General features: G+C 43.7%; 1 protein-coding gene across 1 annotated transcript in view; it reads right to left on the minus strand.

Annotated features, from left to right (window-relative positions):
• kif26ab (kinesin family member 26Ab) overlaps positions 1-18,547 on the minus strand; it is an 82,821-nt gene extending 64,274 nt beyond the window's left edge. The window contains exons 1-2 of the mRNA XM_084045652.1: positions 18,278-18,547; positions 16,939-17,178 (exon numbers count right to left, since the gene is read on the minus strand). Coding sequence (XP_083901778.1) covers positions 16,939-17,178; positions 18,278-18,328 — 291 coding nt within the window. The 5' untranslated portion in view covers positions 18,329-18,547. The remainder of the gene's footprint in view (positions 1-16,938; positions 17,179-18,277) is intronic.
• Positions 18,548-19,774: the final 1,227 nt, after the last annotated feature.

Raw genomic sequence — 19,774 nt, forward strand, 5'->3', positions numbered from 1 at the left:
GAGGGTTGAGCGGAGGAGCAATGTCAACATCGAGCAGAGAGAGAGAGAGAGAGAGAGAGAGAGAGAGAGAGAGAGAGAGAGAGAGAGAGAGAGACGAGTGGAGGTGGGGACGTACAGGGTTCCGTCTCTCGCCCGGGCCTCTATTTGGAATGTGAGTCTTTCATGTTGTCAGGAAGCACCTCGCGGTGAGACACAACAAGCACGGGGGGACAGGGGGCTTTGTTTGCGAAGCTCAAAGGAGTGGGACGCCTGACTGCCCCCTCTGATCTCCCCCTCCCTTTGTTTATGAGCTAATTACAGCATTGTTCAGCCCCCCGCCCCCATAATGCCACACATAACCATGACTTTCAGTGACTACTGTAGAGCCTTTATAGCCCCATCTATAGCTTAACACCTCCATAAGAACAGCTTTCTGTTTGCATGGGAACCGTCCTCTAACTACAGTTGACTACAGCTTTGAACCACTGCAGCCATTAGACATTTATCTTAACACTGAAGGGCAATAGAAAGTAAAATAAAGAATGTGTGTGTGTGTGTGTGTGTGTGTGTGTGTGTGTGTGTGTGTGTGTGTGTGTGTGTGTGTGTGTGTGTGTGTGTGTGTGTGTGTGTGTGTGTGTGTGTGTGTGTGTGTGTGTGTGTGTGTGTGTGTGTGTGTGTGTGTGTGTGTGTGTGTGAGTGAGTGTGAGTGTGCGCTAGAGAGAGAAAAGTGTGAAAGAGCAGTAAACATAAGAAGACAGACCAACTATAGTGTCTAATAGGTCAAATCCAGTTCAAATGTTGTCTCCGGTGACCTGGGTTATTTTGGTGGGAGTTCAAGTGTGCCCTGGTTTGACCCCATCATAGGACACTGGGGCTACAACAGTCTCTCAGTGACAAAGAGGTAAAAGATATGAGGTCTCAGCGTGGGACAATGGGAGAGGAAAGGGTCAGAGATCGGACAGAGAGTGTGTGTGTGTGTGTGTGTGTGTGTGTGTGTGTGTGTGTGTGTGTGTGTGTGTGTGTGTGTGTGTGTGTGTGTGTGTGTGTGTGTGTGTGTGTGTGTGCGTGCGTGCGTGCGTGCGTGCGTGCGTGCGTGCGTGCGTGCGTGCGTGCGTGCGTGCGTGCGTGCGTGTGTCAGTTTTTTTAATTTTTTTATTCCATGATGGTATGATGTTGTTTGTTTAATGGCACTGAGTGCATGTTAGCATAGGAATATTCCTAGAGGGGTATTTTTTACAGGGAGTGAATAAATGTATTTACCTGCGTTCAGGAACAGGTCCAACGAAGAGGTGAAGAACAGGACATGGCGGAGGAAAAGAAAATCTGCATAAGTATACAGCAAAATCCTGAGTGTTAATGAGAGTAAAAATGTATCTGTAAGGATCCAGTTATGCGCTCTCTTTTGCTGTGTGAGAACACCAATGTATGCATTTACAAATTACAATGTCCAGCTAATCTAACTAATCCATATACCAATCAATGAAAATAGACTACAAAAACAACAACACAGAATATATGAGACCAATTCAACTGTTGAACTCAACCCAAATTTCTGCATTGCTAGGGGGTACTACTGCCTTCCTTGGAAACCAGAACAGTGCTCATACGTCAAACGACAGCTCATGCAGCAACCAGTAAAATGCTAAAAGTAAACCTTCACATTTAAGTTTGACCACATAAGAATTTTATGGCCTGCTGGCTGTCTGGACTTGCAGTGGACATTAGTAACTGACCCTGGTTTGTAAGGATTGGGGCTCTTATTAGCTCCTGTGCTTCAGGTCCACAGGACAGGCAGGAAGGGGTAGGGGAGGGCGCGCGGAGGGGGGCATAGCCCAGGGTCAGGATCTACAAGCGGACAGGACCGGACCAATGTCCTCCCCACCACCAGTGCCATCCAACCCCACAACTCTGAAGTGGAAAGTTATGCAGGAATTTACCATGGCCACAAGCACAGGTGTGCTCCCTAAGAGCTTCCCTCCTTCTCACCGGGTATCTGAAGAGGGGAAGGATTTCCGTGTTGCACAGACACGTTCAAAGGCATTCCAGCTATGTGTTTTGTGGATGCATAAATTTAGAGCAGTAAACAACAGCAATATCTTTTGGGAGGGTTTAAGTAAAAAAAAAAAAAAAAGAGCAGCTTCTGGGAGTGGGGGGATATCGCTGCCAAACGGCCCGTGGCAAAGAAACTTCAGTAGCAGCCATGTGTCTAAGAACATGACACATTAATGATGGATAATTCCAGAAAAACACTAACATGTAGTAACAAAACGCCCACTGATAGCAGCCCCACTATAAAGATAGATGGCAATCTGCAAGCCTATTAATTACAGCCCATTAGGCCAGAGAGCAGTAATCAGGGTGGGGTGGTGCCACAGGAGAGATAAGTATGAAGAGAACAGAGAGAGGAGTGCTGGCGATGATGGAGCCAATCAACAATCAACCACTGGACAAACACATCGTCTACCCCCCCCCCCACGCACACAGACACACACACACACACACACACACACACACACACACACACACACACACACACACACACACACACACACACACACACACACACACACACACACACACACACTTGGAACTAGAAAAGTAGAGGCTGAGAATGAAGATAAGAGCCAATAGCCCCACCACGCACGCACGCACGCACGTGGGGGGTCTACAGTACATGAAGAGGCCTGGGAGTGAGTTCCCACACTGCTGACTGGCTGGCTTTTATGGGCCCTGTTGAATAGATAGTGAGCAGCGAACACTGAGGACAGAGAGGCAGAATGGGACCCATAAACAGAGAGGTGTGAGTTTAAGTGGCTCAACATACACAGCGGGCATAAAAAACAGCCCAGAGCTCTTCAGCGGCAGAGTGACATCATAAAAAAGAGCCGCGGTAACAGAAGGGGATACATAAAGGATCGCTCTATTAATGGCAGTTCAGTTCAGCGGAGAGTGACAGTGGAAGATTGACTCTGTAAGCTGACTGGTGACCATTTGAGACAATCTGTACAGCCGCACCAATCTGACCTGAACTCCAATCATGGCGATTCAAATATCACTGACCACCCTCAAAAATTGGGGAACAGCCTGCCTCTACCGGTTAGGTCTGCACCCTCCTTGGATATTTTTAAAAGCAGACTCAAAATGCACCTGTTTTCCTTGACCTTTAAAAAAAACTCCTGCTTTCATGGAGAAATAGTTGGACACTTCTTCATGTGCTTTTTAAACTCCCACGTTTCAACCTCAGATTTGTCTTCCTGTTTGGATTTGTATTCTCTGTATTTGATGCTTTTTGCGTTTTAACTTTGATGTTTTGTGTGTTGTAATTTCCGTGCTGTGCAGCACTTTGGTGGGCCTTTGGTTATTTCTAAATGTGCTTTATAAATAAAATTGACTTGACTTGACTTGCCAGGCTATGATACCCCTGCTTCTACCAGCAGGTTCACCTGATGCACTGTTGCGTCACAGCAAAAGAAGGTCATGGGTTTTAAGGGCCAGATCAATATATTGGTCAGTCCGATATATCGCTCAATATTTGACTATTTGATGACATTGCCGATGTGTAGTTTTAGTGATGTTATTGGTGTTTATTTGTATTAATTTGTTTGCTAATAAGATAAATGTTCTCAAATATAAACTAATCAAATCTATGTTTTTCAAATTGATTAGAAAATGCTGTACTTTTTGACGAAATATCAGTTTAAACATCGGTAATCGGTGGTCTAGGACTCTCCAAAATAGGCATTGGTATCGGACCCAAAAGTCAGTCGAGTTCTAGTTCTAACCCGACTGGGACCTTTCTGTGTGGAGTTTGCACGTTTTCCATGTGTTCACGTGGCTGTCCTCCCATGCACTCCAAAATACATGCATGACAGGAATGTACTCACAGAATGTACTATCTGCCAGCGTCCTTGACCAAAGACACTTGGCCTTATAGCTAGAGTTGCTCCCTGGGTGCTGAAGAATTCTGCACCTCAGGATACTCAGGATGGGTTAAATGCAGAGGACATAATAAGGGTATGTGTATGTACCACTCAAGCACTATATACGTCATAATATGACCAATAGCTAAAATAGCCCATGTATTAGCTCTGCTATTTCTGCATTTTCTTTACATTTTGGGATATTTTTTGAAAATGTTGGTCAATAATGACATGCCTAAAAGAGGGACGCCAGGTTTAACCCATTAAGACCTGGTCACTTTAGATTTCTTTGGGCTATTCAAAAATAACAGATATACAAGCTCATAGCGCTATGAACTTGTAGATCTGCTATTTTTGAAAAATCGTGAACATTTTATTTTTTTATTTTTTTCCGAATTTCTTTTAGGATTTAGATTTTTTTTAGACGCTACCTCAGGTCTTAATGGGTTAAAGTGCCCAGAAAACTGTATCACTGGCACTGCCTCATCTTGGTGTAAGCAAGGCAACTATCAAGGCCAATACCGGTGATAATGATGAGCATAGCTTTGACTTTATTCCTATTTGTCAAAGTTCAAGGCACATAACAATGTTATCAATTATGAGAAGGTATTTATGAGAGTGTTATATGAAGCATTTATGCTGTCATCTTTATCTTTATCTGGAGGAATCGTGGGATGAGACCAGACAGACAAAAGGAAGCGCTGTCAACTATCAGCACATCAAAGTTCGTCTAACACCATAGCTGCGAGGAAGACAATAAAAACATGACAGAGCTAATCCATTGATTATTTAATCACTGCAATCTTCCATTTATCTCTGTCTGACAGCGATAAGGCAGCCATAGCTTTTTCGGAAGTGGTTGGCAGCACATAAAGGGGCGGCAGTGTACAAATTGGTGAGGGTGAAGGAGTTCATCTTGCCAGTCAGAGAAGTACAGTAGGCTCACATTACGAGCTGTACCACTCAGCACTGCACCGTCCTGGCTGTACAGTATGTGGTGAGAATCCATTTAACAACATTAACCGTCTCTGCCATCCTTATTTCGGGCAAATCTTCAGAGAAAAAGATTTTCCGATTTTCAAAAATGTCAAAAACTGTAGTTAAAAGTGCAGCCAAGGTTGACCTCACTGTTCTTTTACGGAACTCAGCTACTGATTTTAATTATTTATTCTTTCATTGGGAAAGAGTAACCTTTGCTGCCTTTGTGCAGAATGCAGTCCAGTAGTAGTGCTGAGGTTTGCAGCGAGACACCAGAAGAGAAGCAGATTTAACAGCCTGGTTTGTATCCTGTGAATACATCTGTCCCAGTGCCATTTTTTTTAAATCTACTTAAGCCCTTGTTTTTACACTTGTAAATATTACTTGTCCATAAATGTTGTTTGTTTCTCTTTTTACTGACATGCCTGTGAGCCAAAGATGAATTTCCATGTTGCTTGCAATAATTGGACAATACGTTTTCTTGAATGTTGAGTCCAACCTATAATGCAGGTGTTATAAAAATGGCATTGGCCTGCCAGTCTCTCCATCGCCTTGACATCCATTAGCCAAGTCATGTTAGAAAGTATAGTGCTGCAAAATGGGCACAAAACTGACAGGAAACACAATCATGAGCTCCAGTTAAACTGAATAGAGATGGATGGCCTTTGTTGCAAAGTGGAAATGACAGAGAGATACTTTAAATGTGCTTCATCTCTCCATGCCCACACACAAATCCCACCCCCTTGCACTTACATGCACGTTCACACATCATCAATACACACACCATCATCCTCGCTCACGGAGCGGGAGACTCAACCATGAAATGAGCAAGAGCCGTGTGAACTTTGACTGGCATTTTCACAGTGTGATTTACGGGTCTCTATACATCAGAATGCGCTTCCTTCTGACAACAAAAACAATAACCCAGCGAGCGCATACCAAAGACATGCAACTAACACCACCCATCTATTATTGCACACACACACACACACACACACAAACATGCACACCCTTACTGGTATTACGCTATACTTGTGAGGGCTTTCCCATTGACGACTACAAACACTCCCTAACCACTACTTGACTAACCATATCCCTAAATGTAGCTTAACCAAATCTTAGTTTAACACACACACACACACACACACACACACACACACACACACACACACACACACACACACACACACACACACACACACACACACACACACACACACACACACACACACACACACAATCACCTCCAGTACCATAAGAAGACTGGTGCATGCACACACACACACACACACACACACACACACACACACACACACACACACACACACACACACACACACACACACACACACACGCACACACGCACACACGCACAGTTTGCGCACAGTTTGCGCACACACATTTGCAGATGCACTCTCAAGGGCAAAACGCTGCCAAACAGTCCACACGCACTGGCAACCATCAGAACAGGCAGCTGTGCCAACCGGCACAAAGAGCAGCTCCGCAAACATCTGCCCTGGTAATGCCTATTTTATGCTCCGTCGCACGGCAGTGTCGCACACCGAAACCAGCCGATCTACAAGCCCACAAAGTCTTGCTGATACGACTCGTTGTGAGCTTGTAAATCGGCCAGTTTTGGCATATGTGACACCGTCATGTGATGAAGTATAAATCATCTTTAAAGCAGGCGGGGGGAGCAAACAAGGCAATGTCAAGTCCAGCTTAGCCGCCGTCCTCCACTGATCCACTGTTTGCTGCAAGGAGGGGAGAGCCGCACCCAGACAGCCTGGGGTTTACCGACTACAGATCCATCTTGGCAAGGATACACAGCGCTGGCATTCTCTTTCAGCACATTGCTATAAGGCCAGCGATTTGTCTGCTACCACAAGGCCTGTTGTCAATTGAGTACGTTTTATGGAGCCAGCGGGAGATTACCTCCGACTCAGTCTTTGCTCTCTGTACGTCGCCGTGGAAATTTATCTCAACAGCTATGTTTTTCCAATACCCTGAATCAGCCTCAATGATGGCCTCCAGACTGCTGGGAGCGCGCACGTCTCAGTTCATCATGACATATGGACCCGAGGAGCAGGAGCCACCCGATGGCACAGAACAAACATTATGTGCTCACCCCGCACATACATACACGCACACACACACACACACACACACACACACACACAAAGACACAGGTACACAATACCCACACACCCACAAACATGTACAAACACACATCCATACACTCACTTGTACATTATTTATTCATACACCCACACAACACACTTGGCGTGTGTGTGTGTGTGTGTGTGTGTGTGTGTGTGTGTGTGTGTGTGTGTGTGTGTGTGTGTGTGTGTGTGTGTGTGTGTGTGTGTGTGTGTGCGTGTGCGCGCGCACGTGCACAGTACACGTTCCCAGGACACACACACACACACACACACACACACACACACACACACACACACACACACACACACACACACACACACACACACACACACACACACACACACACACACTCACAAGGATACAAACAGCCAGCTCCTGCTGAATTACCAAGTCAAACTGATTAATTCCCGTGCGGTTACATTTGTTGTTGTATTCATGTTGCTTGCTCATTGACATTTCTCCTCTCGTTCCTGTTCTCATGCTCTGTAGACCTGCTGTTCTCATAGGACGCATTACCTGTCTGCCTCTTTTCAACACATGATCCTTCACCAAACAGGAGCAAACTCATTTAGACAAGCACTATTATACATATATCATTGACTGTTCAAATACGCTGCGTGGCAAAAGGAAATACAGGTGTTGTCAGGTTCTTGGTATCGGTTGCCGTTTCAATTTAAAGAATTCTCTCTAAACCAGCCAATTCTCAAAAGTTGCAGAATTTCCAGGTAGCTCAGTTGGTAGAGCGCTTGCCCTTGAATCGCGAGGTTCTGGGTCCAATCCCGGGCACCGCCAACTCAACGTATAAAGAAGCATGGCTTGTGTAATTTAAGATGAGCTGACAGTAGGTGTGGTGAGCCACCTTGGGGAATCCACCTCCCGGGGGTCTGGCTAGCACATTGTAAAGGGGATAGACGCCCTTGTTGCTCAGCTGATACCAACAATAAGCCACTCACACTTACAAAACCAGCCCCCTTTTATTTCTCATCACCTGGTTTTATGCTAAAACACCTTGAAGATCAGTTCTTTCAGCAAGCCAGAAGTATAGGCTTACCACCTCACATGTAGAAAGCCGCCATGTTGACTGAATAGCAGCAGGTACTAGGAATAGTACTAGCAGGTACAACACACATGGAGCTTTGTTTATTTGGCTACAGACTGAATGAGCAATGTGATGTGAAGTTTACAAGAATCGTCGACAGAACGTCAGCGTCAGAACACATTTCTCTTGTAAGCAGCTCTGCATCGGCCTGTCAGGTAAAGCCTCGTTTATACTTAGTTGCACGCCATTGTTGTGTGAGAAAATTGCCGATCTACAAGCTCACAAAATATGGTAAAAGGTGTTGCATTGTGAGCTTACAGATCTGCTATTTTTGGTGCACGACACTGGTATGTAACTAAGTATACAGTCAATAAGGCTTAACTGTGAACATCTGGACTGTTATCCGTCATAACAGTGGTATGCAGCAACAGCAGATAAGGCCATATGGTCAGAGGAGAGAACATTCATGTAAAATGTGTGGTGTGTTGCGTTATGTATGTATGTACTGTGTGTGTGTGTGTGTGTGTGTGTGTGTGTGTGTGTGTGTGTGTGTGTGTGTGTGTGTGTGTGTGTGTGTGTGTGTGTGTGTGTGTGTGTGTGTGTGTGCGTGCGTGCGTGCGTGCGTGTGTGTGTATGTGTGTGCGCGCGTGCGTGTGTCTGTGGGCATGCATGCGTGCGTCTGCCTGAATGAATTCACGCATCTACGCATGTACAAACTGTGAGTTTGTACATGCATATAAAGTAGCGGTGTGTGCATACGTGCATGAGAGAGAGAGAGAGCATCTGCTGAGAGGCTTCAGTGGGCTCCTGTTTCATCTTGCCCACGGTGGGTTTTTTCTCCACAGCAGCCAGCAGTGTGGTGCACAGGTAAAGAATGGCAGATATTCCAGGTGGAGCATTCTTCTACCTCCTCAAACAGATTCCTGGGTTCTCCCACTGATGACAGCTGATGAGCATCTGCTTCGCTGTTGCCCTGTCCCCCCCGTCCCCCCTACGCCAGCCCGTTTCCTGTGTTCTGCCTCATGTGGGGTAGCCATGGCTGAGAGGTTAGAGAGGCTGTGTGGGAATCGGAAGGTCACCGGTTCAACCCTCTGCTTGTCCAGTGTATGTGTCCAAGTATCCCTGAGCAAGACACAGACACTTAACCCCTAACTGCTCCACACAGTTTCCGTTTTAATGGCATTCACTTCTCCTAGTAGTTAGTTAGGACGGGTAAATGCAGAAGAAGAATTTCAGGTGTGCAAATATACTTGACGAATACCACAACAACGCAGGAATGAGCAGGCAGGAGGTTTCTGGGCTCAATCCACTTTCAAAAGGGCTCAATTACAAATAGCACAAATTACTGGAATGGTGAAACTCACATTCTCATTTACGTCTTTATATATTCAGGTCTAAGAACTTCTTCTTATGGCAAACCATCACCAGTTATTACTTTTGTCCATCATTAATTTTAAAACTGGTATGAATTTAACTTTATTTTAAAATACCTTCGAGGTCGACTGACTCTAACTATGCAAAATGTAAGCACCTCCCTGGCCTCGTAATGAGATCGCTGAAAGCTGTTTGAAACAAGAAATGAAATGAATGAGACGGCATGGTACTGCACAGATACACACACACACACACACACACACACACACACACACACACACACACACACACACACACACACACACACACACACACACACACACACACACACACACACACACACACACACACACACACACACACACAGATACAACAGAGTGTAGAGAAGAGCCATGATTGATGCCTATGGCCTCTCCACTGCTTGACACAAGATTATTGCTCTACAGTTTAATACAGCACACATGCCATAAAGCACACAGGCCCCAGTGCATGCTGGGATGGACTGGAGTGCATAGAGACTCTCCCCTCGTGTAATTTACTCATTTCCTCTGACGTTAAGATCCTACCTGATCCTACACACACACACACACACACACACACACACACACACACACACACACACACACACACACACACACACACACACACACACACACACACACACACACACACACCCACCCACCCACGCACGCACGCACGCACGCACGCACGCACGCACGCACGCACGCACGCACACACACACACACACACACACACACCCCCCCACACACACGCACACGCACACGCACACGCACGCACACAGACTGACAGAGATCCCCAGGGGCTCAAATGCTTATGGGTGAATAGAACGATACGGTCATGCTCTGTTTTAACTGGGACCAGCTCCGGTTTCATGACCGGAGGAGGATTTTCACAGAGTTCCTTTCAATGCTTCCCTCCTCCCTCTCTCCCTTTCTGCATCCATCCATCCATCCATTCATCCACCAGTCACTCTGTCCTGTCTTCATAGCCTCACCCCCACCCCACAGGGAGCCTGGCAGCGTACACCTGTTCCAGCCCAGCCCCCCCCCTCCCCACCTCACCCCCCCCACCCCCAAAAAACACTAAACCACCCCAATAATGACAGCCATGTCAGGGGTCAGTCAACGAAGGTGAAGGTAACACCCCCCACCCAACCCACCCCTCAGACCAGCCTGAGAAGCAGTATAGCTAGGCAGGTAGAGCTGTACTCCACCAACACACCCACCCACCACGTCACTCTCTGTCTCTTGCAAGCGCTTTTGAGTATCTGTACTTTACTTGAGTATTTTTCACTCCAATACATGTTCTAGAAAAGGAAAAATACATTATGAATTATACCCCATTATAACTTATACCCTATTTCAAAAATAGTGAAAATAGCAGATCTACAACGTGTCGTATTGTGAGCTTGTACATCTGCTATTTTAACTAGTATCTTTTTGGAACGTTTCTGGAAAACCTTAGATTTTTTGGGGAAAATGTCTAAATTTCAATACAGCAATGGATTGATATTAAAAATAAAATGTACTTTGTACTTTTGATTACTTGAATTTTCGAAAGCATGTACTTTTGAATACTTAAGTATTCTTAAATAGCAAGTACTTCAGCACTTTAACTCAAGGTCAAATTTGACTGAGCAACTTTCACTTGTAATTGAGTACTATTTTACCAGGAGTATCTATACTTTGACTCAACTACTGGGGTTGAGTACTTTATCCACCACTGGTGGCGAGTCAGGACTATGGAAAAGGGCCTTTAATGTCCATGAGCACAACACTAAACGTTGTAAAGTACTTTGACTAAAATGCTGACCATTCTTACAAGGATTATTATTACAAACACATGCTGTACAATGCCACACAATTTTGGGCCAGGAAACATTTGTTGAATGACACAAGGTGAAGTAATTTCCTTTCCTCCATACTTCAGGAAACTAAAAGAAATCTGTAACACAATTCTGGACGTGTAACAGCTGGGAGGTCAAATAAGGCACAAGATAGTGTATCATTATAAGAAAACAGACGTAAAGCATAATGTTTTTCTTATTTGCCATAACAATTTAGCGCCATGAGAAACTCATCCAACAAGAACAACCTCCAGTAACATGTGGCCATATAGTACAGATCAAATCCAGACACCACATTCAAAGCCACATTACAACACCAAAGTATACCTCAATAATGCACGTTATTTTGTTATCAGCCAGCTGTCTGCTCATTCAGTCTTAAACCGCCAATAAAACTTCACTCACCACACCACTCAGCAATGCGGTGCACTGCTCCACCAGCTCTAAAACAACCCTTGTTGGCTGGTGGCCCTAAACCTGGTTCCCTGAGGGCAGGGGTTAAAGGTAATCAAAATGGTCGGCGATGACTGACCTTTAACTCCAACAGTTCAAGCCCTGCAGGACATTTCTCTGTTTCTCATTCAGTGTAGGTCCCTCCCCATACTGCCTCAATAATATACATAAATATTAGTATTTATGAGAGGGTGTGAGTTATACTGTTCATTACTGACTTTGTATTTTTCTGCTTCGGTTCCAATACCTGATATTACGTGGGCATTGCCATCAGACCATCATAGAACTGAATATTCAGTAGCACCCCCAGAGCCTTGTCTGGGAATACATAACCACTGTATAGAAAAATGAAAAGCAGCAGAAAATACTCCAGGTCCCAGCCAATGAATTCATCAGCGAAAATCCATACAGACTTATAGGAAACCAAACGCAAAGTATTTTCAGTGGCAGTCTCACAAGATGTAGCTTCCTACCCTTTCGGAATTGCTTCCACAGAAATAAAGCTTCGGGGATTCCATGGAACGTCCCCTTGCATATTTCATCAACAAAATCCAGTCTTTTCTTCTCTCTCTCAAGGGTTCGGGGAAGGCAGAGAAGGTTAGCTAATTCAAAAGACATATCAAGTGACGGTGTCACTGTCAAAGCTTTGACCGAAGGCTTAAGACACTATAGCCGGGGCATGGGTGAGGAATTACAGTCCTTACAGGTCACAATAACCCCACGCTGCAGGGTCTATACAAACCTAATGGCCTATTGTTGCCAAATGACAGACCCCTTAAGTTTTTCATGAGATGACTGACAGCGCAAACAAAAAAATACCTTTCCCCACCCGTTCTCTCTCTTCTCATCTCAACACACGACCGAAATATGAACTAACCCATTAATCATTTAAGCTCTACATACTTGGTCATACAACAAATAGCTGATCTATAATCTTTTGTAGATCTGCTACCTTCTCTATTTTTGAACATTTGTAACAATATAATGACGGCAGGTTGAAAGCAGCTAAGGTCAGAGGCCTATAGCGGCTGAGGGGCTGGGGAGGGTATTGTTTATGGGTTGAGGCTGGGATCTAAGCCAGGCGTACGTACGGTCTTATCTGTCTACGGCGGGCTGACTGTTGACAGAGCCCCTGATTACGGTAGAGGTGTAATTGGTTACTTTGAAGCTGAGGTTAGCCTTTTTAAGTGATCATCTTTCCGCATATCATAGCTCACCTACTGTAGCCTTCATGTCCAGCCACATTAAGCGCAGCGTATAATTGTTGAATCCAGACTGTCTGTTGTTCACCATTGAAGTCACTTGTTGCTGTAGGTTTTAATTATGCGAATGAAGTGTATTAAGCCGGGCGAATGCCTTTGATTAGAGGTAAGAATCAAGTCTGGAGATTGCCACTGTCTCCACTACTTTTGTCTGTCCTTTGAGCAAATACTGCTGTCTGGGTACTGTTAAAATGTTTCAAGGCAACTATAAATTAATGGTGGTAGCTCAAGGACATAATTAAGCCAAATTTGTGGTATTCTTGAATGTTGAGCACCTCAATATATTGTCTTAAAATATGTGTTATTTAAGAGATGTGCAGTATTTGTGCTGTAAACCTCTGTATACTATTATCAGTGATGTCATATATTTTATATGGAATAGAAGTGTCAATAAACACTCAGACAAAGAGGTTAATTGCTGCCAGTGGCAGCTGCAGACCATTATAAAAAATCACCTGTCATCTGAAGTGATCTTCACTGCAATATCCTCCAGAGTGTTAATGTAACTCTGGGTTCAATTTAACACTTGCCATTTTTCAATATGCTGCTCACAGTGGAGTTCTCCTAGCAAACTACAGACATAAGCCAGTGGTACTTTGATATTTTTTTTAAAATCTCTGGAACCCCAATCTACTCTGTAGAGTTAATTCAACTCTGAGAGTGTAAAATGGAACCAAATAGACCCATAAGGGTCCATTTTGTTCCATTTGTACTCTCTCAGAGTTCCAGACCCGTAAGGATCCATTTGGTTCCTAATTATCAATTTAACCATATAGTTGTGGACACCCTAGAACCCACTAAAGGACCCATGGGGCTATAACAGGACAATGGGAAAAGGGTGGCATTTCGTCCTCAGCTTGGGCATGCAAAGTTTCACGATTTGAGGCATCTTGTTCAAAACAAGCCACTCCTGCAAACTTTAGATGGCAATCTTAACCAATCAGGATGGAATATATTGCATCCTGATTGAAAAATCGGACAGATCCGTCTTGATCACATGACTATAAAGATAATGTGTACCGATATGCATGATGTATGGATAAAATCTGTAGGAATAATATACAAAAAATGGTTTTGCAAAAATCGGCCTCCTGGTGGCGCTATAAAAGGCTGATGTGAAAAATGTTTTTCCTTGGCCTCTAGGGAGCAAAGTTTCACACCAATTGGTCCAGTCATAGATAAAAAAGAGAAATGTAGGGTGGCATTTCTTCTTTGGTCCAGTGGGAATGTGCGTGCAACGTTTCACGGCAATCGCACACTGCGTTCATGATGGACGGACACACGGACACACGGACACACGGACACATGGACACACAGACACACAGACACACACACACACACGGACGGACGGACGGACGGACAGGGAGCAAAACGTCTCGGCCACGCCTTCGGCCTGGTGGAGACAACAAAGGCCTTGCTAGAACAGTTTGCAGGACCCTGTAAGGTTTCACCATGTGAACTTTCTCTCCCACAGGCCTCATGCAGAAAAGTACACGCACTGAACTCAAACATTCTTCCTTGAATTTTTATCTGCTAGCTACTACTGTATTCAAACAATGAGTCTACTGGCAGCGCAAAGGGGGTGAGGGATGTCTAGGGGCCAAGCTGACTTCCTCTTCACAATAACGGGACGGCGAGCGGATGGTGGGGTTGGTGGGGGCTCACATAAACAGTCTCCCGCTCTCGCTTTCCCAGGACAATCGTAGACACAACACTACTAGCCGAACCTCGTCCACCCCAACAGGTAGGATGGAGCTCCGAACTGTGTGTCCAAAATCCAAAGAGATGCAAAAAACACATAGCTGGACATTTATTAATCCCACGGGGGGTATTCAGTTTGAGCTTCACCCAGCTGATGGCTGCTTAGATGTTTATGATGAGCACCTGAGGAGGGGCTGTTAGGGGTAAAGGGTGTGGCTCAGGGAGGGACACTTCGACACATACACTGGGGGCACCGGGGGGCAAACAGTGACCTTCTGATTACTAAGCTACAGCTGCCCCAATAATTTATTGATGTGGTGCTGGCCACAAGCAATAAAAAAAAGATGTATCCACACATTCGTAGCTCAAATGCATTTGAGGTACGACATTTTTTTAACCACTTAAGCCGAGTATACTTTGTCGACTAGCACACCAGGTTGAAAGTGATTAAGACATTAAAGAAAAGAAAACCAGCTTAAGTTTCTACATCGGTGCCAGATGCACCCACAGGCCAGATTAGTCACCTCACCGACTTCAACAGGTGAGCAGCACAACCTTGCAGGGAGACAATGTCTTTATTCTCTCTCTACAGCTGGAGAAACACATACCATGCTGCCATCACTGTTTACCACCCCAAAATTAGGACCCAATTTAGCCATCAACAAGTGCAAAGTAAGAAAAAAGGAGGCTCTAGGCCCCTCCCTTTATACCCCCACACCTGCAGGGACCACACAGAACACCTGGTAGTGACGGCCACATGTACTGCTGGAAGGTCCCAATCCAAAAAAGGGGAGGTCAGTTCCCATGGCCAGATAATGACAGGTGCGGTTATAGTAAGTGTGTCTGTGGACTCACCTGATACCTAGACGAGATCAATTCACTTTGTAAGTTGCTGATCCGGTCTGGGTCTAAAGCGGATATGGAAACGATACGTGCATGATGTATGTGTGTGTGCGAATTACCAGAGAGGTAACACACTGGTTCATTCTGAATGAATACCAGGCTTTACTCGGGAACTGCAGAGAACTTGGGGACACAATGTTACCTGATACCTGAATATGGAATTGTAATATATTTCGTAGTACAGCGGTGTTGCATGCCAGAAAAAAAACGTATATCTTCCAAGCTAACAACGCGCCATGCAATGGAGTATAAATTAACCACTTTCAACATTGTTTCCTTATTTTGGGCATGTCATTATATGCCAAATTTGTCACAATGTGACGTGTTGTGAGCTTGTACATCAGCTATCTTTGATATCGGGGGGTTAACAAAGAATACAGGGCTTAAGTGGTTAAGCTTGCCTTTATCACTTCTATACCTGTCCCCATGTGAAGCCTGCATGCTACGGGACTTGGGGAGCTGTAACCCAATCTGAGTTGGACAACTAAAACAGGACAACAAAAGAGAGCAGAGACCCCGGAGCAAACTCAGCCCGCCACAACAACAGCAAGCAGTGTGACTGCCTATATTTAACAGTGGTGGGAACTGTGGGACCAGCCGTACAGGAACACTTTCAATGCACTGCGAAGGTCATCTGGGACCTGACTTCCTCCGCAGACTCCATTGGTAGCAGCTTGCCCCCCCCCACGCACACACACACACACACACACACACACACACACACACACACACACACACACACACACACACACACACACACACACACACACAACAGACAAACATACAAACACTCTCCCATGCAGCGAAATAAAGATAGTCATTGTTTAGCTAAACAATGGGCCACTTCCAAAGACTCAAAAACCTTCAATTTTCACGTCCAATACAGAAGTGTTTGAAATTAAGTAGACCTTTATAAATGAAGGACTTTACAAGCGGGTGTTATGTGCAACCCATATATATGTGCTATTACAGCAGAGAAAGTGAGCATTGACCAGCAGGTCAAGTATTTCATTATCGCCCCAAAGACATGCCTAGTCATTGTCTCCCTCTGCCTTGGTGAGCCCAATGATCTTAAGTAGAGACCCATATCAATCACTAAGCACCTGTCAATATCTGAATTTGGCCTGTGTAAGACAATACAAATTGATTTGGCTTTTTTTGTTGGTAAATTCTTAGAAAATGCTGTCAATTTAAACTTTAGTGGAATGAAGCTGAATGTAGCAATTTCAAGCAGCTAGTAAATGCACCGCCAAAAAAATGCAATATAGGCTGGTTTGAATTGTCAGTTCTTTCACAGACCTTCAATGAGCTTGGATTTGCCAACGCTTGTGCTTGCTTCTTCAGGTCTGAAACTTTGGCATGACATTGCTGGCACAGACGTGCTTTCTCGTCTCTCCTGTCCGACTCAGAGACGCTCACAGACCCCGCGCCCTCGGGGGGCGGCCGGGTGCAGCACCGAGGGTCCTCCGCCGAATGGAGTCTCTTCCTGGGGCTTAGATCGAGACCAAGAGAAGACTCTCCACTTGGACATCCCTCCACCTTTAAGATAAGAGAAGATGATAGGTTCGTTACGGACCGATTTATATGGGTTGCGAGTAAATATTTCCTTTATGTGTTTTCCATCAAATTAGCCATGGTTCACATGACGCTTGACAGTCATGTTTCAGGGCTACCATTAAATATATATATATATATATATATATATATATATATATATATATATATATATATATATATATATATATATATATATATATATATATATATATATATAATGTATGTATTTATTTATTTTTAAGAAAAGAGAAATCACAACGTTTAATCAATTAAACGAATTCCAACATATTGCAAAAGTATTTCATATATAAAATAAAATAAATAATAATTACCATGAATAAATAAGTAAAAACGTTTAATAAGTAGTGAAAATAGCAGATCTAGGCCCACAAGCTCGCAAAGTGCGTGACGCAAGTCACGCAACGCATTGTGAGCTTGTAGATCTGCTATTTTCATTAGTTTGGGTCCCGGGCAAATGTCTAATTTCTCTTTTGGGTCTCGAGGCTCGAGCTAAAAAGTTTGGGAACCACTGCGTTAACCAGTTCAACCCTGGAGTCCATATTTTGAACATGTGTGTCATTGCAAGTTTGCATCAGTTGAACGTTTTTGAAAAAAATATATTAAAAAAAAATAGCCGATCTTCAAGCTCACAACATTATAATGGCTATGGCTTAAGATTGCTTCTAATTAAAGATAACGTAGCCTTTAAATGATAAGGTGCATGCAGTGCGTTTGATGGTGAACTCAGGAATTGTTTGCTAAACACCTTGACAACCTACTTCAATACAAGAGAACATACCTGTAGCCTACATACCTGCGCAACACTTATTAAGGGATTGGGAATGTCATTTACAGTAGTCTATCTATGACTTAACATTATTTTTCTTTTGTTGTAGCCAACTCTTTTTTTTTTTTTTTACATGAAAAGCCCTTTGGGGCATGAAAGGTGCTAAACAAATAACGTTCATTATTTGTATTATTATTAACAGGTGGCTTAAGTTAGCCTTCTTTAGCCTCCAAAAGGTACAGAAGAACAAATCAGTTTCCAATAGCAAACTATTATGTGCCATGAAACACTTACAGCAAAAGTGCGGTTGTCAATAAAGTCCATGTCATCTTGAGTAGAACTCATTCTCCTACAGATCAAGTTGTGCCTTCAGGAGAACATCAGCGTGCACGACTAGAGCAAAGCCATGGGCGATGGGTCATGACCGTCATGTAGATGCTGTCTGTCACTTTGGACGCGAGGCTGACGGTTACCAGTCATCTGTCAGTCTGTACTTTAAGTTACACCAATAGCTGTTCCTCGTATGGAAGTGGAATAAGTCCCATGACTTTACAAGTAAGCGAGGAGTTTTTCAACGCAGTGAGCACCAGTGCTCAGGGGGGCGGTAATACTCTGACATGGGAGGGGTTCAGAAACCTTCTGGCGCTGCCTGGGCAGGGAGACTACTACCAGTGGTGGAAGAAGTACTCACATTTTTTACTTAAGTAAAAGTATCCGGAATTCTAAGTCCGGAATTCTAAATTTACTTGAGTAAAAGTGCAAAAGTATTGGTAAAAACAAAATGTAGGCTACTTAAAGTACCAAAAGTAGAAATCACTCTATTCTGCAGAATGTCCCATTTCACAAGTTTTCAAATGTAGCCTATAAAATAAAATGTATAAAATTGTTTTGAAAAAAAATGTGTGTATATTCAAAAGGCCGAAATGTATATACTGCTGAAGTGGGTAATAATAATAAGTAGTTTCGTAATAATAATCCAAATCTACAGCTAAAGTAACTAGTAACTAAAGTTTTCAAATAATTGTAATGGAGTAAAAGTGTAATATTTGCCTCTGAGATGTAGTGGAATAGAAGTAAAAGTACTGAAATGTGCAAATACTCCAGTAGCCTAAAGTAAAATACTTCAAAATTGTACTTCAGTAGGCTACAGTAGACAGTACTTGAGTAAATGTACTTGTTACTTTACACCTCTGCACACGAGCTGAACTTATTATCCGGCCGACCGGCCAACCAGGACTAGCAACTCCATAAAGAAAAACTAAATGGGAATAAGACTACATAATTTATATGATATATGATCCTATTAGTGCCTATATTAAAAAGCACCTTTCTTAAAAAGGTTAATGTGTTACAATGAAGTGAAATGGAGGTAATTAAAGGTGCAGTGAGTGTTTTTCATATATCATGTCTTTATATGTCTGATGAATTGAATACACAGGAGTCGGACCACAATGGAAACAAGCCCTCAGGGCTTTTTGTGTTATCCTTTTAGCAGTATTGTATAACTGTACCTCTGTACCTTTTGCAAACTGTTAATAAAGTATTCAATCAATCAATTTTAATAATATTCTGTTAGTAATCATTGCTATTGTTCAACAGAGATCTCATGTCACTCCAGTTTGGAGCGTTTCAGGTCGGGTACCAATTTTATCCAATCAGGAGAGAGAACTCATACAGGATAGCTACAGGTCAGGATAAACAAGTGAAATTGGAAGTGATTAAATAAAGAAATTAGCAGACACAATTGGAACTGGAGCACTATAAAATTGAAGCTGTTAAATGGTTACACTC

The sequence above is a fragment of the Gymnoscopelus microlampas genome (assembly GCF_963454915.1).
Source record: "Gymnoscopelus microlampas genome assembly, chromosome: 20".
Classification (NCBI taxonomy): Eukaryota; Metazoa; Chordata; class Actinopteri; order Myctophiformes; family Myctophidae; genus Gymnoscopelus; species Gymnoscopelus microlampas.